Below are 22,274 nucleotides of genomic sequence, written 5' to 3' on the forward strand. Positions count from 1 at the left end.
GTCAGCCATAAATCCTTCCCAATCACAGATGGATGAAACCCATCAAGCATCTCAAAGGTAATGCCTGGGTGACGGCTTCCGTCCTTGCCCAAGGCCAAACTTTCTTTTGGCCTCCACGCTCCAGGCGCTCACCCGGCCCCTCTCAGTGGCAGCTGGGCAATGGCTACCTCGCCACACACAGCACTGCCATTAGTGACTAAATTTTGAGTCCAAGAAGAGCCGCCATCAACTCTTCACAGTCCTCCTGCAAGCTCAGCCAGGGGCTTCCGGCAATTGCGCCCAGCTGCACCACCGTCGCTGCAGGCATGCCTCCACAGACACCTTCGCCCGCACCACTTGGGAGAAGCCCCTCCCAAGGCATTCCTCGTCTGGACATCCAGAAGACACTCACGTGGTCGGGGAGCCCAAGCCTGCGTCCACATCCAGACTCCGCCACCCTCTCTCTGGCCCAGTGGACAATGGTGTGCCCGACTATCCAGATGTGCAATGTGGGCGGTCCTAGGAATGAATAAAAGAACATTAGCAACTGCACCTCAGCGCCGCATCCAAACATAACCCTTGTATGTTTCAATTTTCCAGTGGCCCAGATCCTTAATCCTGTCGACAGGTCCCCAATGTACAGCGGTGGTAGCTGCTCCAATGCGAAATGAATGAGGTGCAAACTCACTGGCCGACAGGCCACATGCTGCGATCGCCTTATGCCAGGGTGGATTTAAATCACTAGTCAGTAAGGCTCAGGGCCGATTTAAATTTTAAAAAACTCCAATTTTTTATTTATTTAAATCGGCCCTGAGCCTTACTGACTAGTGATTTAAATCAGTTTGATTTAAAACAAATCCACCCTGCCTTATGCATTACTGCAGCAAATTGATGCCTCTTTAGCAAGACCCATCCTCGTGAAGCAGGAAGGGACCAACCCTGGGTGGGTGAAGCGACAAATATCTCTTGGCATCCATACTAGACAAGAGCCAGCCTTACAAGTGGCAGGCAGCCTCATTAAGGCATCTCTGCCCATCTGGTCAGTTAGTGAATTGCAAATAGTGTACCAGCTCAGCATCAAACAACTGAATGTCATGCAAAGTAAGCCCCTGGAACCTTGTCCCGTGCTGACTCCAGCACCACTTCACCCACACGCAGTGCACCAAAGCAAGCCATTGAAAATGCTGCTGAAAAGAGTCTCGCCTCATAAGTAAATCAACATATCAGCCTCAGTTTCCTGCACATAGCACAAAAGAATGTCAAAAGTGACAGGCCTCCTACCTGGGACTCTGGGAGGCTGAAGCATAGCCCAGCCCTCAAGGGCCTTACACACCACAAATTTTGAGCAAGGAACCCTAGAATAAAGAGATTTGCAGAAAATTGCAACGGCAGATGACTGAATTCGGATGGACTTTACTGCACAACCCATAAAGCGCAGGTGTGCCAAATACAGCAACAACTGCTGAATGGAGGGATACTCTGTGGTTGAGCTGATAGTAAACTGTGCTCTAAAGGTCAGAAAGTCCACCCAGGCCTTCTTATAAGACCTCAAAGTGGAAGGAGACATAGATGCTACTACGCCCTACATAACTATCTGTTGCCAAAGTTCCAAAGTTGGGGTGGGAAATATTCCGGAAACTGCTGGGCAGTTGGCGCCAGGGATCTGAAGCGCTCCATTTGAAAACGGGATAGGGCATTACTAGTGCCAGGAATAAAGCAGGCAGAAAAGACAATGTTAAATGCGAGGCATTGCAACACAAAAGTGCACAACAGGGCAGAGACTGTACTGGAGCGGGAAGACTGCTTTGCCAAAACGCTCAACACCGCCTGGTTAGCGGACCAAAAACAGACCCGCCGGTCCATGAACTCCTTGGTCCAGATGTGCACTGCTGCTACAATGGGGAAAAACTCGAGAAAGGTTAAGTTGCATGTAACTGCTGTACCCTGCCAGTGCTCTGGCCACCTCTGAGCACAGGAAGTGGCTGGGTGACTCCCGAGCATTTATCGCAGACATGAGAATATCTGCAACCCTGACGCTGGCAAGACCCTTTGCTATATTCCCAGCAAATAGGACGCTTAGCAGACTTCTTAAACTCAGGCTTGTATTTTTGGTGCTCGATGGGTTTGTTCTCAAGGTGTGGGGGAGCATAAGTAGTCCACACATCAATATCCTTACGGTCCCATCGAACTGAAGGGATCCTGGCAGCCCTACAGCAAGACTCTCTCATCATAGCCTATGAAGGGACTCTGGGCACTGGAAGATCCTCCTCAGACGACCTCCTTTAGTGGGGGGGGAGCGTACCTGCAGGGAAGCAGAAGCAGAAGTGTGTGAGGAGCTTTGTTGGGAAGAAGAAGCCCCCCTGCTGCCCTCTATGGGGGCCTGGGCTCCCAGTCCCTGGGGGTGCAGACTGTGAATGTGGCAGCCCTGACTGGAAGGTCCGCTGCATCAAGGAATCTATGTCCCTAGGCCAGCTTCTGGGACTAGCTGGGACCGGGATCCTGGACTGCTGGAATTGGGAAAATAAGGCACCCAATGCATCAAAAGCCTCACTCCCCTCACTCGCATCCGAAGGGACATGAGCCTCGTAAACAGTAGAAGACGTGGAAGGGAGCTGTGGGGTAGGCTGCCTTCAAAACTGCTGAGCGAGGGACTCAAGTTCCGCACTAAATCTGGCCAGGGCCGCAGGATCAGACCCAATATCTGCCATAATTGTTCCCAAGAGGTCAAGCGTATTTTGGGGCAATGCTGGGATGGGCGCTGAACGGAGTGCCTGAGATGGGCCCCTAATTACCCTTTTAGAAGGGAGAGCAGGACCTGGATTCCGTTTCACAGGTAATCAATTAAATGTAGCAAAAGTAAAAAAGAGGTCTAAATTGCACTGCACAGTCAAAATGGCACTCCTGCCAACAAGATGGCACCCGAGCAATTAAAGATGGCGCTCCCGCCCAAATTGCCGACGGCAACATCCCCTGAAGAAAGTACAAAATGGCGGACACTTTTGGCACGAAAGGAAACAGGGTACCCAAACCTGGCAAATTCACCAAACCCCTAGAAAGGCAGCTACCAGGAGAGGGGACTCTCCGCTAACAGAAAATCGGCTTGCTGCTCAAAGCTAAAAAAAAACGATGCTGCAGCCGAAGCAGGAAGGGGCAGCCAGTAGACAACCGGCCACAAGGCGGTGGCAAGCTCTGGAGGCTAGAGGGCCGAAGCCCGGGGGGGCAAAAGCCCCTTAAAGGGAAGGGAAAGGCAAGGGAAGTGGGGGAAATTGCGGGGATAAACGACTAGAGGGAGAGTCAGGAAAAAGAAGGGAAATTGTAACAGATCACCATAATGTTTAAGGTAGATTGCGCTCTCTTTCGGCTCACAGTGGACCTGTTGCTGGTGTTCCGATGCACTGGCCCAAAAGAGGAAGCTCAGGGACACATGCATGGGTTTATCTAGGTCCCTCAATCCATTTGGCTATCATCCCATTGGTTTGACTACACACAGCATTGAGGGACCTACCAATCGGGTGTTGTGGCTATGCAATCGGGCCCACCCACAACACAGGGTTTGGTTGCCAGGTCGCACTGCAACACGTGCCCTCTTTGAGGGAGGACATGATATGCAACAGAAAATGATTTCGTAGAAATACGGTATTCCTTTGTAACGTATGTATTAGAAACTGATTCTGACACACAGCCTCTGGCAACACATGTCCAGTTATGGCAGGCTAACCTCTTATTCTCATAATGGGAAAGGGGTTGTGTTTATTGTATGGGGGCTTCTTGTGCTGTTCAACTGGAGAATGGAACAAAAGCATTTCCAGGAAATAAAAAGAACAGTATGCTGTGTTGCAGAAAAAACTCCTGCACTTGTTTTGTTGCTATTACTTCTGCCCTCTGGTTCATAAACAAACTTGCTCCCCTTTCCTCTGACTATCTGAAAGGCACCTCAATCTATTTTGCCTGGAACAGGTCACCTCTTTTGTTTCATGGTCTTTCAGGCAGACATGCTGAAGACATATTTGGGGAGCTTTTTAATGAAGCCAATAGTTTCTACATGCGGATGAATTCCCTGCAGGAGCGAGTGGATCTTCTGGTGATCAAGGTCACCCAACTGGACTCCACTGTGGAAGAAGGTAAGCAGCATCAGTAGCAGCCACTTGGGTCACATTAACCTTTGGTTTTGTTTATCTGGTCAAGGAGGACAGAATTGCATTTAGATGTTTTGCTTCCTTAAGCGCTAATGAAGTGTTGCCATTTTCAAGCTTCCCTTTGTGACTCAGTAAAGCAAAACCCTGCCGTGGAACAGGCAAAACACTCCCAGGAAAAGGAAATTCTAGGAAACAATTTGTTTTCCTAGAATATTAGGGGTTTTTGAACCATACGTTATGAAGAGGATGATTTATGGCAGGGATGGAGAGTCCTTCAGTCATTTGGGAGAGTAATTTGTCAGGGCTTGCATGCCAAGGTGGATAGGGTTAGAGCCAAACGTGGGTGGTGTGGCAAACTCCCTCAGTAAAAATGGAAGCAAGGTAACATGACCGGGTCTGGGTGATTTAAACTTAGAGACTCTCTCTCAAAAACAACTATTAATTCAGAGATTCTATGTGTATGGTAGCATTTACTATAATTCAGCAACAAGGACTCGTTGTAGGGATCCTGTGGCCCCTTATTTCTTGCGCTGGGAATAAATTAAAGATGAAGCATGGTGGAAGCAAAATTAGAATTTTATTAACAAGCACTATCTGTGGGATAAAGCTTAGTGGTTTCACTAGTAAAGGTACTTCATTTCAGTCTAAACTTCTTTTAAAGATGTAATTAAGAATGTTACTTATAACTTTCTTTTAACTTTCTAACACTGTTAGTTTTTAATAAACCTAATTCCTCCTAGAATGGATATCTATTTTACCCTGCCTGTAAAATGCCTCTAGCCTTTTTCTAGGATCTCTTCATTTCCCTAAAGAAATTAAACTGGTTTGTCCTGCCTAACAAACCCCTAACCCAGAGCTTTCCAGATTTTTCATTTTGGTGGCACACATTTTAGACATGCATAATTTCATGAGACAGTAATTCAGCTTTACTAGCAAACCAGAGATTAAACTAACCCCTTTGTCACAGATTTCAATTTAGGCAAAAGGCAACATTTAGGCCTTCAATCTCAGGTTATCCATCCTTGATTTATGGATTCTAGCACTCCCCCTTCCCCCCTCTTATTTTGCAGTGGGCACGTTTTATCTAAAGCACAATGTACAGTCCTGTTGAATGCAAGCAGTTTGGGTTAACAAAGTCACAAACCTCGACCTTGGGAAATGTCAGTCCTTCAGTATCTCATGATGAAAAGAACAGGCCTCTGGTTTCACCACTGAATTTTCAGTCTCTGAAGATAATTGCTTATTTGTTGAGAAGCTATATTCTCAGCTGACCAATCATTTTTCTTCAGAAATGCCTCCCAAGAATTTCAGGGGGACTTATTCCCAAGTAAATGCACAAAGGTGTGCAGCCTGGAAGGAGCTCCATTACTTCCTTCCTTGCTTGCTTCTTCCAGTAAGTGTTCTGAAAAGGCAATGATAATGAGGTGTTTTTCACATTAGTTACTATCATCATCTTCATCATAGGCCAAGGTTTCCAAAGCAGCTTAGAGTTATCAGTGAGATAGTCCCATGTAGTGATTAGCATGCATTTGTCCAGCACCTGTCAATTATCTGTCAATGTTCAGGCACCAGGCAAAATCATTTCTTTTCTGCCAGACCTTTTGGGTGCTCATCAAATTTGCAGATAGCACCAAACTGGGAGGGGCAGCTAATGCCGCAGAAGGGAAAAAAAACAGGATTCAATGTGATCTTAACAGATTGCAGAACTGGGCCAAAACTTTTTTTAAAAAGGAATTTCAAGAAGGACAAGTGTAAGGTTTGGCACTCAGACAGATATAGCCAGCTGAACAAATGTAAGATGGGGGACACCTGGCTTGCCAGTAGTACATGTGAAAAGGATCTCAGGGTCTTAGTGGGCCACAAGCTTAACATGAGTCAACAGTGTGATGCAGCAGCAAAAAAAAGGGGGGGGTAATGGTATTCTAGGCTGCATCAAAAGAAGTCTAGTGTCCAGATCAAGGGAAGTAATAGTCCCACTCTATTCTGCCTTGGTCAGACCACACCTGGAATACTGTGTACAGTTCTGAGTGCCACACTTTAAAAAGAATACCGTATTGACAAGCTGGAACATGTGCAAAGGAGGGCAACCAAAATGATAATGGGTCTGGAAACTAAGTCTCATGAGGAATGGTTGAGGGTGTTGGGTATGTTTAGCCTGGAAAATAGGAGACAGAGGAAATGTGATAGCCATCTTCAAATATCTAAAGGGCTGTCACATGGGCAAGCTGGTTTTTGCTCTGGAGGCTAGGACCTGAACCTATGGATTCAAGTTACAAGAAATGAGATTCCAACTAAACATCAAGAACTTTCTGATAGTAAGAGTTGTTCGACAGTGGAACAGACACCCTCGGGAGGCACCCTTGGAGGTTTTTAAGCAGAGGTTGGATAGCCATCTGTCATGGATGATTTAGAGTAGAGATTCCCCATTGCAGGGGGTTGGACTAGATGACCCTCAGGGCACCTTCCAACTTTACAATTCTATGATTCTATGGCCCTTAGTTATCTGTGTCCTGTGAGTGAGATATTTTAATTCTGCCTTTTAAAACACAATGGCCTTTTAGATTCTTCTTTGTCTTTCCATTTTATGCTAGCTTTAGTGTATGTGTTTGTGCTGTAGTGGTGGAGAGTGGTGGACTTGTAATCTGGTGAACCGGGTTCGCATCCCAGCTCCCCCACATGCAGCTGCTGGGTGACCTTAGGCTAGTCACACTTTTCTGAAGTCTCTCAGCCCCACTCACCTCACGGAGTGTTTGTTGTGGGGGAGGAAGGGAAAGGAGAATGTTAGCTGCTTTGAGACTCCTTCGGGTAGTGATAAAGCGGGACATCAAATACAAACTCTTCTCTTCTTCTTATATATCATAAGTCACTTTGAATTACCTTGGTAAAAAAGCAACCAATAAAATATAACAAATAAAAAACACAAAAACACATAGCTTTGTCTTTTCTCTATGGATCCACTTAAAGAAATATTGGACCATTATTTATATGACTTATAACTGAACCATAAATAAATTTGGATCAAAATAAAAATGCCCCCGGCAACCAGCATGTTTTCTTTTGTATTGAGATGCCATGCACACCATCACTGAATAGGCATTCCCTCCCACCTGTAAGATAAGGGAAAGTATTTTAAAAGGTAACACCTATCACATGTAGGTCTTTTTTGTAAATTAAAGTGTCCCCAATTCATCAGACAATATGTGTTTTTAAACAAATGCTAAAATAATTATAACGGGGGTGGTGGTGGTGTTTTTTAATGTAGGGAAAGATGATATAACAGGTACCCTGAACCCAAACTGAATAGCTTTAAATGTAAGCAACAACACTTTGAATTGGACCCAAATGGTAAAGTAAAAGGTAAAGGACCTGGACGCTTAAGTCCCGTCAAAAACAACTATGGGGTTGTGGCGCTCATCTCGCCTTCAGGCCAAGGGAGCTGGCATTTGTCCACAGACAGTTTTCCGGGTCATGTGGCCAGCATGACTAAACCGCTACTGGCGCATGGAGGACCGTGGCGAGTGCCAGAGCGCACAGAAACACCGTTTACCTTCCCACTGCAGTGGTACCTATTTATCTACTTGCACTGGCATGCTTTCGAACTACTAGGTTGGCGGGATCTGGGACAGAGCAATGGGAGCTCACCCCGTCGCAGGGATTCAAACCACTGACCTTCTGATAGCAAGCCCAAGAGGCTCAGTGGTTTAGACCACAGCGCCACCCGTGTCCCAGAAATGGACTGAGAGCCAGTGCAGATATCTCAGCACTATCAATATATTTTCCTTGTGCACAGTCCCAGTTAGCAGTCTTGCAACAGAAGTTTGCACTAACTGCAGTTTCCAAACTACCGTTTCAGAGGCAGCCCTATATTTAACACATTACTGTACAGTGATCAAACACAGAAGTTAGCAGGACATGGATAACAAAAGCAAGGCTGTCCTGTGCATGAGGGAGAAATACATTATTGTTACAAAAGTTGGGTGCCACCCCCACAAGACGCGGTCGAGACTGTCATAACTTTAGGAAATGTGATTTATACACATACTTACACCCTCAGTCTGCATGGAGGGATTCCAGATCGTGCAGCACGGTCATTTCAAGAGGGATTTGTCCCCCACATCAGTGCAGCACTGGAGTCCAAGGCATCTCTCCCAGCCAGCCTTCAGCCAGCCTGCCCAAGATATAGCTTTCTTTTTTTCTCCCAAAACAAAATAAAAAATAAAATAAATCCTTCCATTAGCACCTTAGAGACCAACTAAGTTTGTTCTTGGTATGAGCTTTCGTGTGCACTTCTTCTTCCCAGCACACTTTGCTAAGAAGACTCTTTCCCTGTCACCTCGTACACATACCTCATCACTGTGGCAGCCTCTGTCTGTCTGCCTAGAGTCAAGGATTCCTCTTTGATGGGCCATCAACACTTTTTGTCATGTCAGGCCCTGACTTGGAAGGAAGTTTAGCCAGTACTTTTCCGCTGGCTTCCAATCTTCACTTCAATACTCCAAATAATCAAAATCGTACCATTTATCAATTTCTAGGGTTGGGGGGGGGGGTGGTCCCACCCCAGCCAAACACTATTGTTCCCTGAACCAAATCAGACCACCTGACTACCTACAGATCAGGTGGTGGCCCTTACCGTTTAGTTTTGTTGTTCATTTCTGCTGGCCATGATTCCCACCCCCCCTCTTAGTGTTCTCAACAGGTGGTGAGGGGGAATTGTTGCTCTTGCAGGATTAGCTTTAGCACTTAGTTTTCTCTGCTAATCCACTGGGGGAGTGAAAGACAAGCTCTGAAGGACAGGACAAGCCCACTTGTTTTTCCATCAGCAGCTGGAAAACTTTCCTCAAAACAACCTTAACCTTTGGTGTTTTTCTCACTGAATTTTGGGTTGTGCTACTTCAAGCTACAGGTGGTTGCTCCCATCATTGAATGCTCCTAAGGTACATAACCCCCATGCCCCCCCCAAATACCATGGTTGGTTGGTGAGAGCAGAGTTATACCCTAGCCGCCTTCTCTGATACTAGAATTCAGTGGCCCTCAAAGTAGGCAGTACCATGGGTAACCTGTGTGAGGGCCGCTGGAACTGTACTTGACTATCAGATTTTGAAAAGCTGGTATCGACAGATCAAGTTCATCAGTTTTGTTGAATTAATTGAAATACTTTTAACTGGATTTTGAATAAATGTGCAATTGATCATTATTAATTCAATTTATATACTGCCCTTTGTCAAAAGATCCCAGGGCAGTGTACAACATTAAAAACACATTACAGAACATAAATGATAAAAACATAATAAAAAACTTAATAAAAAGCACACCGACAGACAGCCCAATAATAAAATAGTCATCCTAATAGCAGTCCTCTCCCTCACACTTTCACAAGCCATAGATTATTTAATAGCAATAGGTCTGGGTAAAGAAGAATAGAGGAATATTTTTGCCTGGCGCCTAAAGACATGTAATGATGACACCAGGCAAGTCTCTCTGGGGAGAGCATTCCACAATCAGGGAGCCACTACAGAAAGGGCCCGTTCTCTTGTTGCCACCCTCTGAACTTCTCTCAAATGGGGGATATAGAGAAGGGCCTTAGATGATAAGCACAGGGTTGGGTCAGTTTGTATGGGGAGAGGCGAGTCTTATATTGAGCTCCTGAGCCGTGTTATAGGTCAATACCAGCACTTTGAATTGGGCCTGGAAACTAATCGGCAGTCAGTGCAGTTGTGCCAGGATTGGTGATATGTGCTCAAACCATCATGTTCTGGTGAGCAATCTGGCCATTGCATTTTGCACCAGCTGAAGTTTCTGAACTGTCTTCAGAGGCAGCCCCATGTATATCACATTGCAGTAATCCAACCTAGAGGTTACCAGAAAGGAGGCCACAGAAATCAGGCTATCGCTGTCTGGATAGGGGCACAGCTGGGCCACCAGCCAAAGCTGACAGAAGGCATTCCACACCACTGAGGCCACCTGGGCCTTAAGCGACAGAATGGATCCAGGAGCCCCCCCCCAAGGCACGTACCTGCTGCATAAGAGGGACTTTAACCCTCTCAAGAGCAGGTAATCCTCCACCTAACTGTTCTGGGGAACCACTCACTAACAGTGCCTCAGTCTTACCTGGATTGAGCTTCAGTTTGTTGGCTCTCATCCAATCCATTACCGAGGCAAGACAGTGGTCCAGCACATCCACTGCCTCACCTGCAGATGTAAAGGAGAAATAGAGTTGTCTGTCATTAGCATACTGCCAACAGTGCATTCCAAAACTCCAAATGGCTCCATTCAGTGCTTCCATAGATATTAAACAAAATGGGGCATTGAATTGAGCCCTGAGGGACACCATATTGAGGGCCCCATGGTGCTAAAAAAAAAAAAACACACACCACAAAAACAGTCCCCAAGCATCACCTGCTGAAAACGACCCCCCAAATAGGAATGGAACCAATGAAAAGCAATGCTGCCCACCCACAACTCAGACAGCCTCCCCAGGAGGATACAGTGGGCTATATGTATGTGAGAAGGAATATACGTATGCAGGAATATTCCACTGTTAGAGCCCTCACTTGAAGTCTGAAATGGTACAGCCCAGATTTGCAGTGGCTAACATGTAATCCACCAGATGTTGTTGGATTCCAACTCCCATCCTCCCTGATACCTGGCCATGCTGGCTGGAGGGATGATGGGAGCTATAGTCCAACAACATAAGGAGGGACACAGCCTCTCTGCTCCCCGTTGTAGATCCATATTTGCCACCCACACTTAACCTTTTCAGAAGAGTGTAAGGGGTGTGATCTCAGATGCACCAATAAAGGCAAATTTAGATTTCTTGAGTATAATGCTGTTTCACTTATTCAACAATCAGATAATAGTTCTAGTATTTGCTTTAGCACAGTCCTTTTCTATGCTAGCTGCCTGACACACACAACTCCCACCTTCGGTCTGTGCCTGGCTGATCAATCAGACTCCAATGCCCCAACCCGTAATCAGCACAACACTCTATTACCTACTAGCAGATATCTCACAGGAAAAGTAAAATGAGGCAGGCAGAAAACATCAGCACACTCTTGCTGGCTGGGAGAGAAGATCAGGCAGAGGCAAGGATTGTGCAATGCAATCCATCCTCTCCCTGCTTCTTCCTCTGTAGGTCTGCTCCTTCCTTGTACTTTGATGATAGACCTGAAAAGTTCCTGCCAGTTGTTGTTTTTTTAAAATCAATCTTGTTAAAAAATTGAAACCAGGAACCTTCAGTTTAGCCACATGAACAGCTGTCTAATCTTCCTATCTGTCATTTCCATTAATCAGAAAATTGCCATCTCCCCCACAAATCATACTGACCCCCTGCTTTCCTAGCAACCTTAATCTTTTTCAGAAATCTGATGAAGTAATTGCTTGTGTTCCACCACCTCTCAGTAGTGGAGCTGGATAACTGCTGCTACATGGAAAGCGTAGGTGATGCAGAAGGCATAGAATATCCTAGGGGGTGTTGTTGTTGCTATAGCAATTTATCACCTGCCCTTTTACCCAAGGTCCCAGGGCAGGTACATCTTGCAGCGGTACTTTGGCTGAGTGGATACAGCTGGGGGGTGGGTGTTGGCCAAGGTCCTGCTTTGCTATAAAAGCAAGCGCTGCCGCACTTTCCGCCTTGGGAGCAGACCTACAGAAGACGGCGCGGGCTGGTTTGCACCATTCCAGCCCCTGCCCAGGTCTGCTCTCCAAGCCAGCAAGAGGGTGCCGAGCTTTTTGTTTATTGCATCGGGCTCGTTTATCCCGTGAGGTAAATCAGGGGTGGGGAACCTCTGGCCCTCCAGGTGTTTTTGGACTCCCAATTCCCATTGCCCCAGGCAATGTGGCCAATGGTTAGGGGAGAAAGTCCAGCTACATCTGGAGGGCCACAAGGTTCCCCACCCCTGAAGTAACAGGGTGTTTGTAGAAAGTATGCCCATACTTACTGCACATTTTAAAATCTGCAAGAATTCTCAAAGCAGAGATCATCACTGCAGTTTTCAAGGTTCCACTCTGGATGCCGCTTCTAAGTAAGTAAGTGTGAGATAACAGCTGTCTAAATCTTAGGGTTACGATCTTTAAGTCTCAATTGTATTCACACTTACCTGGAAGTAAGTCTCTGACTGAACTCAGTGAGACTTCCTTTTGAGTAGATTGCATAGGATTGTTAGTTCATTAACTGGTTATATTGATTGCCCATTGTTAATTACTTTTAATTGTATTAAATATGTAACTTGGTTTTTTCTGTATTTAAACTGCCCCCCCCCCGTATTTATATTACAAATTTTTTTTGTCATAGTGAATTACAGCATTTTTTATTTTATTTTTTAAGGTGTTTGTGTTATCTGTCAAACCTAGCTCTTGAGAGATGGGGGAGTTTATGATATGGCAGGCAGTTTTAGGTTTCGGTAGGTGGTGAGATTCTGCTTAGGGTCTTTAATCTTGCTCCCCACCCCGCCATATTTAAATATTTAAAATATTGGTTATAACGAATTGCAGTATAGTGTTAAAGCATTACCTGCCTTGAGATGGTAGGATAAGCATGGAAATCATCACACCAAAGAACCAGTGCGTGACTTGTAGGAAACAAAACCCGCATTGTGTGTCGGGATTGCGGGTGCGCAGGGTTGAGTTTCATCCTTTTCACGTTTCTGCCTTGGATTTCCAGTCTCGCTGCAGGATATCAACATGCGGAAAGCCTTCAAGAGCTCCACCATTCAGAACCAACAGGTGGTGTCTCGCAATTCCATCCCAAACCCTGTGATGGAGATGTACCAGCGGTGTGATAAGCCCCCACCACTCAACATCCTTACTCCTTACAGGTAGGGCATTTGGCAAAAGAGCCTCTGTTACTAAGTCTGTGCCCCTTTGGGGAGTCTAATAAGTTTAAAAGAATTTGTCCCGCAATGGTTAGCTTATGCAATTTAGCAAGGGCATAGGTGTCCTGTAAGGGCAAGGACCAAAGAGGGACACTCCTCCCCCCCCCAATTCCTGAATGCATTTATTTGTTTATTTTAATGTACACAAACATACACATACCTCTGGCTGGTCAGCAAAAGGCTTGGGGTGATCTCTGAAGCCACTTTGAATTGAGAGTGGCTGCCACACTCAATTTTCTGGAGAGCCTTCCCGTGCCAGCCAGCAGCTGAAGTGAATGCTGCTTGCTCCAATCTAATGATGCAAATTTCACAAGATTTGGAAACCCTAGAAATAAAATGATAATATAAACAAAGGAGTTGTGGTGCCTTTTTAAAAATCTAGTGATCATTTGCAGTGCTTGATGGGGCTCATGAGAGCTATTCATTAACATTGCAGGGGTTCCAACACTTGCCCTAGGTTCAATTTCCTTGCAATGAGAGTCAATGGAGACTGTGGCGTATTTAGGTTACGTTGTTTTATTTGCACATATATACAGCCGGAGCATAGGATGGAGGGGCTCATAGCATTAACAGCCCTGAAGATCTTGCTTCCCCATCAGGCTTCCAGGGAAGCCAGAAGCTAAGATTTGGGTCCAGTACGGAGCAAGCAATACCTCTGTGTCTGCAGCTTCCAGCATGAGCCAACACACACACACACACACACACACACACACACAGCCTGTTGTTCCCCAACCACTGTGTTATCTTGGCAGATGAGATGAGAAAAGACTCACTAATTTGAGCCACTCTTTAAGATGTGAATTACATGTTCTTAGCTGAGCAGCCTTGACTGTTTCAGCAGATTTCTCCTTATAGATGCTAGCCTCATCTACAAAGGATCACAGGTTGGAAGGTACTCCTGGGTGTCATTCAGACTGACCCCCCTAACCTGTAACAATAACAGTGGGAAAGCCACAAGTTCCCCACTTCTATTCTACCTGTGAATGTTTTCCTTACTGATAATTTATTCTCTTTCAGGGCTGTTGTTTTTTACAATCAAGTGGTATATAAATTTTATGAAATATAAATTTAAATAGTTCTCCCTCTCTCTCCCTCTCCCTCCCCCCTCAACCCCCCCCCCACTTGCTCATTCTAGAGATGACAAGAAAGACGGTTTGAAGTTTTACACGGACCCTTCATATTTCTTCAACTTGTGGAAAGAGAAGATGCTGCAGGCAACAGAGGACAAGAGGAAAGAGAAACGCAGGCAGAAGGTACATTTTTTGTGAAGGGGGAATATATGGGAGTTGGGATTCAGGTAGTCTCTCTATAGAGCACGTAAGCAGATAATCTCCCTGTCTAGAGATGATTGAAAGAGGAGATAATTCTCACACCCCAGCAGAGATTAAATGCTAAATAAATTGTTGATTGCAAACAGTGCGCCAGTGGTGGCTGGTGGGAAGAGGTGGCGCTGAATACCTGATCCCACCAATCTTGCTCTTCACCCTCTTCAAGCGCTTCTGCATGGTCAGAATGTGTCCTTTAACTGTGGTAATGCCTGGAATGTGGAAAGTTGTGGGTGGGTGTAAAAAGCTCTCACTTTTACGTGTTTAAAATGCAAAGGTATAAAAGTCACGCACTTTGCTCTTTTTGCCCTTACATTGGCCACCACTGGCAAATGTGGAAACATGGACCTGAGGCAAGGTCCATCAACACCCCTGCTGTAGAGTCATCATGAGGTGGATTTCCAGGGGGCGGCCCTTGAAGTGTTTGAAAAGCTAGTGTGACTGGATCAGGTTAAACCAAATAGTTTTAATTGGGTTTTGATTAAATGTGCAATTCATTGTTACTGCTTTGAATTGTATTGTGTTACTACGGTATCTTTCTTAGTGGATGGTGCAAGCAGCTATTCTGAGTAATGCTTTTTGTAGGGTAGGGTAGGGTAGGGTAGGGGGTACTGGGGATGAGTGTACAGAATCAAGGGAGCAGTGACCCCCAATGTTATAAACTAACGTAGACAACCTCAGAATACAGATGCATGGCCACATTTTTGATTCGCCTGCATTATGAAAAAAACAAACAAAGCACAGCTCTCTGTAAATAAGGAGTGTGTTGAGCCGAAAGCATTCTCACCTTTTGTTGTGCTGGTTTTTCTTTTTCTTGTAAGGAATTATTTACATATGGGAAACCCAAATACACACACACACACACACACACACACATATTAAAAAGAAACCCTCAGACTCTGCAGCCTGAAGGTGTACTCTGTTTTAACCCCTTGGGGATTTTCTTCCATTGTGGAGGCCAGCCAAGCCTTACAGTTCACATCAGTAGCAGAAAGGTGGTTGACACAGGAGATACTTTACTCTGTTTCTCTGCAGGAGCAGCGGCTGGTTGAGGACTCCACCAGGGAAGTGAAGAAAGTGCGAAAGGCTCGCAACCGGCGGCTGGAATGGAACATGATGGCATACGATAAGGAATTCCGGCCCGATAACAGGTTCTCACCATCCCCATATCACATGGCCTCATCGGAAGGATCACTGTCCCCAGATAATAGGCAGGTTTTATGTATTACACGCTTCGCTCGATCTTTTGTCTTTCTTTTGCTGTTTTTGGGCTTGATTATTGTTTGACTTATTGTTATTTTCCTGGATGCTTTTATTGCTCACAACAGCAAGGGTTCTTATCTGACTAGCTGGAGGTTCAGGGAAATGAGGCCTTTTGAAAAACTCTCCCCCTGCCCCAAATAAAATAATAATAATACTATGTTGTTGCTCTGGGGCTGCTGAATCATTGCATGGGCTTTGCTGCTGCATTCACATGATGCTGAGATGAGAAGTCAGTGTGCTGTTTGGAGCACAAGTTAAGAGTACTTAAACCCCTATAGAAGGCTTATCTCTTAAACTGTGGTGCTAACTTCCTAATCCATGCCTGCTCCATCCTTGCTGCATGTATGTGTTCCTTGAAGTGTGTGTGTGTGTGTGTGTGTGTGTGTGTGTGCATACACACACACACACACACACACCATGCCTTGATCCCAGCAGCTGATAGATGTCATCTTAATCTTCCCTTCAGTTTGGCTCCTTCCATCCACCCACCCCATCCAGGAGTACAACCTTTTGGTGTTTTTGTGTGTGACAGATCTTATGCGTCAGATGCAGCTGATCACTCATACCCGGCCAGCCCTAACCATCCTGCCCAGCAGATATTAGCTCCAGCCTCACACCTGTCAGCAGACAACAAAGAGGTCATCCTGGTGGCTAACCAGGCCCAGGAACATGTCTACAGGCCCACAGCAGCAGGAAGCCGGCAGAACAGTCTCAACCGGGTCCAACAGCCCCATGTACCGCAGCCGTCAGAGACTATGCTAAATGGACCGAGGCCTCAGATAGTCAAGGATTATGGGTATGGATTCCTGCCTGCTTTCCTTCCCCTGTTAGGTGTGGCTTTCTGCTTTCAGAAAGAGAGTTTGGCACTTTCTGAAGCTACCAGAGTATTGATAGTGTAGGAAACGTGTAGGAAAGGTGTTGAGAAGCAGAATGCAGTCAGATCCATGGATATGCAAGGAGCTGGGAAACTTGACCCCAACCCCATTCTTTGCCATTTATTTATTTATTTATTTATTTATTTATTTATTTATTTATTTATTTATTTATTTATTTTGGTATGGTCAAGCTCAAGTTTCCACCCTTTGGTTTCCACATTGGAAAGCAGCTGGTCCAAAGATCAGCTGATTACAAGGAATAGAGCTGTATTTGTCAATCCTGGCAAATATGAGGAAAATATAAATATTCCTCTTTTACTACATTTGTTGGAAGATCATATGGGTTTTCCCCATGGTAGGGCAGGCTTGCATTCTGTAAAACCAGCTGGCAAAAATATGGTTGCACAGAGGCTGCTCATTGGTACAGTAATGTGAGCGACAATCTAAATCCTGCCAGGACTCCCAAGAGAGAACTTGATTGTATATTCATCACTGTTCATCCCTTCATGTAAACGCCAGGCAGCATCCATGTCGCCCAACCTGGGAAAGTGCTGGCATCTGAAACAGCACTGAATGCCGCTGGCCTTCTCTGGTGGCCACAAGGGCAGGCTGACTTCACTCTGTTAGGCTCAGCAAGAATCCCCTATCATTTCCCTGCATCCTTTCCCCTTGATTAAGTTCTGTCCCAGTTGTTCCTAGCCTTTGTCATTACTCGGTAAATGAATGCTGGAAACTGAGCTTACGACCCAAATTCTGCCATTCCCATGCTGCTCTTGACCCCCTTTTGCATGGAGGCCCATGGGCAGAATTTACTCCCTCACTGTTAATTTGCAAGGATTTACATGCCAATTTGCTTATTTTTTTCCCCTCCTTTGGAAGAAGAGGCACCCCCAGTGGAAAAATTAAACCATCTGCAAGTCCTTGTAGGATCAATGGCTAAGGGCTGATATGTAATGAGCTTCAAAAGCCAGGCTTGAAAAAAAGACCAAGGGAGCTGCATAGAAAATATAGAAATGCAATAGGCTGACACCTATAGTTGGATGATCTGTAAAATGTGAAATAGCACTTCTAGACAAAGGGCTTATCCATACTTACCTTTTGCCCTGCACTTTACAGCAACAGGTCCTTGCTTCAAAGCTCCATGTCCAAGTGTCCTTTTCCTCTCAGGACTTTCCCCTGCAAAAACCTGTTCTTTAAAGCTGAAGTGCAACAATTCAGGTTTACCATGGATTGCTATTTGCTCTGATTCACTGGTAAAGAGTGGGTTTTTGCAGGGAAATCTCCAGCGGTGGGTAGCGGGGAGTGCTCAGATATGAAGCTTTAAAGTGCAGTCCGTGCCTGGAAAGTGTGGAGGAAAGGTTAAGTGTGAATGAGCCCTATGAGTGCAAACAATGGAGGTCTTCCTTTTTCAGGACTATGGAAAGCAGACAGCAAGAGAGCAGTTACTTTTCCTATGGGATTTTTGCCTGGAAAGGGATTTTATTGAACTCTCCAGTCAGTTTTTCACCATGCAGAATGTTGTCCAAACAAGACACAATTAGTATTAAACATGTATTCAATCTGAACATGAGATTTGCACACACAGAGTAGTGAGTACATTTGGGAAGCTCATCTGAATGCTAGTTGTGAGGAATCACAGGTGGGAGAGAGTGCTGTTGCACGCAGATCTTGCTTGCTGGCTACCCGCAGGCGATCTGTGAGATCAATATGGTGGACTAAATGGGCATTTAGACTGATTCAGCAGGAGTTTTCTGATGTGTGTGTGTCATTATTATTTTAATCTCTGTAGATGCTCCTGTTAGAAGGTATAGTGGTTAATGATAACCAACATGAAATGGTTTTATGCAACCTAATTATTACATTAATTGGGAAGGGGCCATAGCTTAGTGATGCAGCATCTGCTTAGCATGCAGAAGGTCCCTGGTTCATTCCCTGGCATTTTTGGAGGGGACTGGATGAGACCCCTGCCTGAAACCCCGGAAAGCCACTTCCAGGCAGCATACATAACATACAGTAGCACTTCCTTTTTACCCCTTCTCCAAAAATTAGAGATTTTAGTCTAGTTTACTATGGTGCCTCAGTCTTTACTGCTTAACTGCTTGCCTAGGGTAACAAAATGTTTTTGCACTTCTTGGTGGGTCATGAGTTGGGCAAGCTCAGCACAGGAGTTTGTTAGCAACTGGACTTTCTTGCACTAGTACTGGTTGCCATTCTGTATCTGGGTGCATGCCATGTCTGAGTACTGTGAAAATTCCCCCGTATGTGGGACTGTATCTGCTCTAGCTCACTTACTTACTTGGAGGGAGGAGTTGCCTTTAACCATAGCTCTAGCTCCAAAGTTGTGCAGCAGTTAAGAAGGGCTAAACTTAAAATAGCCTAATTCTGTGACTTGAGCTGCTCATTTGTTTTTGTTTCCATTTTATTATAGATGCAATAAAGTAAACCAAAATATCCATAAAGAAATAATCATGCAATTACGGCAGGTTGAAAACAGCATAAGGTTGAGCAGTATCATTAAACTTGCTGTTCCTAAACATTACAAAAAACACAAATTCTTCCAAAACCTACTAGGTTGATTTATATGTATTATTTTATAATTAGTTAACTCAATCAATTGTTACTATAGACCAGGGTGGTTCCCCCCCCAAAAAAACCCCTAAACATATATTAGGAGATATAACCCCCCTCCATTTTTAGCTATCATAATCTTAGCAGTTATGAGGTTGATCACTATTTTCCAATCATTTCCAAAGATAACACCCTTCAGATAACCAAGTAGAAATATTTTCAGTTCTAACAGTGTGCAATATTAGAAACATTAGCCTATTGAAACAGATTTTCAGAATGTTTGATCTGAGAGCAGTTCCAAAAGATGTGTCTGTAATTTGCTTTACTCAATCCACGTATCTAGCATTTGTCTGATGCCAACTTAATATATTAAGTTTAACTCGTAGATTTTTCGTATCTGTGACATATTTGATTGGACCAGAGTCTGTTTCAAATTGCCTCTTTTCCTTTCTCGTTTCAGCCCCCAGCAAGTGCCAATGGCCGAGTATTTTGTGCCACCTGCTCCCCCTCCCCCTCCACCGGTGATACCCTCCGCTCAAACTGCCTTTGACAGCCCTATCTCTGCCCCTCCCACCATGGCGCCCAATGCAGCTGCCACTGCTGCTCACTCCTCTTACGCACCTTCCCCTCCACCGGCCCCACCTTGCCCCTACTCTGCTTCTCCCCCTCAGACTGGCCCAATGGGGCCCCCCATTGCACCTCCGCCCCCTCCCCCTGGACCCCCAACGATTACCACCTCACCAGCTCACTTGGCCTCTCCCCCAGCCATGACGGTTGAACCACGGAAGCCTCAGTTCCCGCTGATACCAATGAGTGATGCCAGGAGTGACCTGCTTGCTGCAATTCGTAGAGGTGAGCACCAGCTTTTTCCTGTATAACAATATTCCCTCCCGCAAAGAGCCCATTTATTTATTTATTTATTTATTTATTTGCTTTTGAAATTCTAAATGGTAAAAATAAAGTGATTGCTCATCCAAATGGCATGTACAGGCACTAGTGCGTCCAATAGTAACTCCCAAGGCACACATGAAAAGTCTCAGTAAATATCTCATCCAAATCCACCATTACTAAGAGGCTGGCTGCTCTTCCGCCTCAGTTCCTGTTTGCATTGGCTTGACCTCTCGTTCTCCTTGAACAGGTGACTTATAGAGTGCTTGTCTTTGTGAGTGAGCATGATGATGACTGATGTAGACGTATTTTATCCCCTTAATGGGAGCAATGGGGCATCCAAGCTGCTTTAGTTGTGGTAGTCATTTTATTTTATGCCATGCTCTATGGCGGCCATTTTTGTGGCTGGTGCCCACACCACACTTTCAGAACCCCAAAGGTGCCCAGTGGCCCCAAAAGGTTGGCTACCCCTTATTGAATGCAGAATTAATTAGTATCAAACAAATAAAGTGACTGGGAAGGGATAGAGATTTGTTTTGGCCAGGCCTGTACAAATTGATCGCTGTCCCACAATTCCATCTAGCCCCACCTTTCCATGGTGAGGAGGAGAAGTGAAGCTCCACTTCCCTCTACAGTTGGGGAGGAAGCAATGCCCATTGTTTGTGCTGAGCTATGGAGGGTTCATTACAACTGCACACAGGGGGAATCTCAGTCCAACCTCTGTAGCTCCAAGCTGGAAATGGAAGCTAGAGATGCAGGCCCTTTGGCACCAGGTGCCAAGACAAGCCCCAGATTTTCCTCTGCCTTCAGCAAGGAAAAATGGGTGGATAATGGCCACTCGGGCTTCGTAACAGCAAAACAAGCCCGAGCTCCAAATTTAGAACTAGAGGTTGATGGAGATCGCCCCTGCTGTTGTGCTGGGCTTCTCAAGGTGATTGATTCCTGCATTGCAGGGTGTTGGATTTACTGGCCCTTTGGGTGCCTTACAGCTCTACAGATCTGTTTCTAATCTCAGTGTAGCTGCTGGGACCCCAGTTGGGACTTGGGAAGGGAACAGGGATTGTCTTTCATGGCTTGGGGTCTCAGTGTGAAGTCAGGTCCCAGCAACACACCTGCTCAGAAGCCAGTCCTCCAAAGTATTTCTTCCTTTGCAAATGCAGGGATTCAACTCCGGAAGGTCCAAGAACAATGGGAGCAAGAGGCAAAGAAAGAGCCAGTGGGCAACGATGTGGCGACAATCCTCTCCCGCAGAATCGCCGTCGAGTACAGTGAATCAGATGATGACTCGGAGCTGGACGAGAATGAATGGTCAGATTGAGAAGGGGCAGAGTGCTGCTTTGGGGAAGGATTCCCCCAAGTTCTTTTTGCCACCTTTCCACAGCCAGGTGTGTGTGTGTGTGTGACTGGGTGCCCCTGCGGGTAAATTCCAGCTGCTGCCAGCAGCTCATGTTCAGTGAGCTTTGCTTTCATGCCATGTTGCACTGTTGAAATTTTTTTAAGGTGGCCTCTTTGTGGGCAAGTGTGCATTAGTGACTTTTGTCTTTTGAAAAAAGCATTTGGTGGTGGTAGACCAGCAGTTGACCAATTTTTCCCCCAGGTGTGAGAAATGGCATTTGAGGCTTTGAAAGTCCTGGGAAAGCTAAAACAAACAACAACCACAACAACTCACTCCTGGTTTTGTTGTCAGTGTGGTCTATTACAGCTTAAGATATGGTCTCAGAGATAACATGCAGATTGACGGAGCAGTCAAACACAAGAGACAAAGTTTTAAGGCTTATTTAAGCAGATGCACTTTCTATGCTGCTGGGTATGAGTGGGAAGCCTTCTTTCTGTGTGGAGTACCGCCATGTGGTGTCATGGGTTAGGGGAAGGTGCTTTTACACACTTGTAAAGTTTCCTCTGTGGCTTAACATTTTAGAGGCAAGTTCCAGAGAAGTAGCCGTGTTAATCTGTTGTAGGAAAAGAGGCAAAAAGGACACCAAGGACTCAGGCCAAAATAACGATTTGATAGATATAAATATAAATTATACAAGTCTCTTGTAGGTTTAATTCCTTGAGGTTTGTAATACAAATGAAATACAGATGAAATACAGATGAAAACGCCAGGACAAGGCCTTGTTTCGGTATTCTTCCTCAGCTGGAAAATTAAGAGACCCTATGTTAATTATCATATCGAAAGTCTGAAGTTGTCTAACAGATATAGTCATCTACAGATTTACAAACACATATATGAAATATACAAAGAAATGGACAGGGAAAGTTAATCTTACCTACTAGTGTCTTAGAGTTTTCTGGTCAAACGCCTTGTCCTGGCGTTTTCATCTCATTTGTATTACAAACCTCAAGGAATTAAACCTACAAGAGACTTGT

At 45.3% G+C, this 22,274-nt stretch overlaps 1 protein-coding gene across 4 annotated transcripts in view; it reads left to right on the forward strand.

The window, feature by feature from the left end:
• LOC117040253 (wiskott-Aldrich syndrome protein family member 3-like) overlaps positions 1 to 21,826 on the forward strand; it is a 61,171-nt gene extending 39,345 nt beyond the window's left edge. Inside the window, exons 3-9 of one of the 4 annotated variants that reach the window (XM_033137915.1) lie at positions 3,966 to 4,100; positions 12,775 to 12,928; positions 14,121 to 14,238; positions 15,346 to 15,461; positions 16,106 to 16,369; positions 19,477 to 19,868; positions 21,065 to 21,823. In XM_033137915.1, the coding sequence (XP_032993806.1) occupies positions 3,966 to 4,100; positions 12,775 to 12,928; positions 14,121 to 14,238; positions 15,346 to 15,461; positions 16,106 to 16,369; positions 19,477 to 19,868; positions 21,065 to 21,222 (1,337 nt within the window). In that variant the 3' untranslated portion in view covers positions 21,223 to 21,823. Of the gene's footprint in view, positions 1 to 3,936; positions 4,101 to 12,774; positions 12,929 to 14,120; positions 14,239 to 15,345; positions 15,522 to 16,105; positions 16,370 to 19,476; positions 19,869 to 21,064 lie in introns of all 4 variants that reach the window. The other 3 variants (XM_033137913.1, XM_033137916.1, XM_033137917.1) reach the window with 3 other exon arrangements.
• The last annotated feature ends 448 nt before the right edge of the window (positions 21,827 to 22,274 follow it).

Source organism: Lacerta agilis, chromosome Z, assembly GCF_009819535.1.
Source record: "Lacerta agilis isolate rLacAgi1 chromosome Z, rLacAgi1.pri, whole genome shotgun sequence".
NCBI classification, from domain to species: Eukaryota; Metazoa; Chordata; class Lepidosauria; order Squamata; family Lacertidae; genus Lacerta; species Lacerta agilis.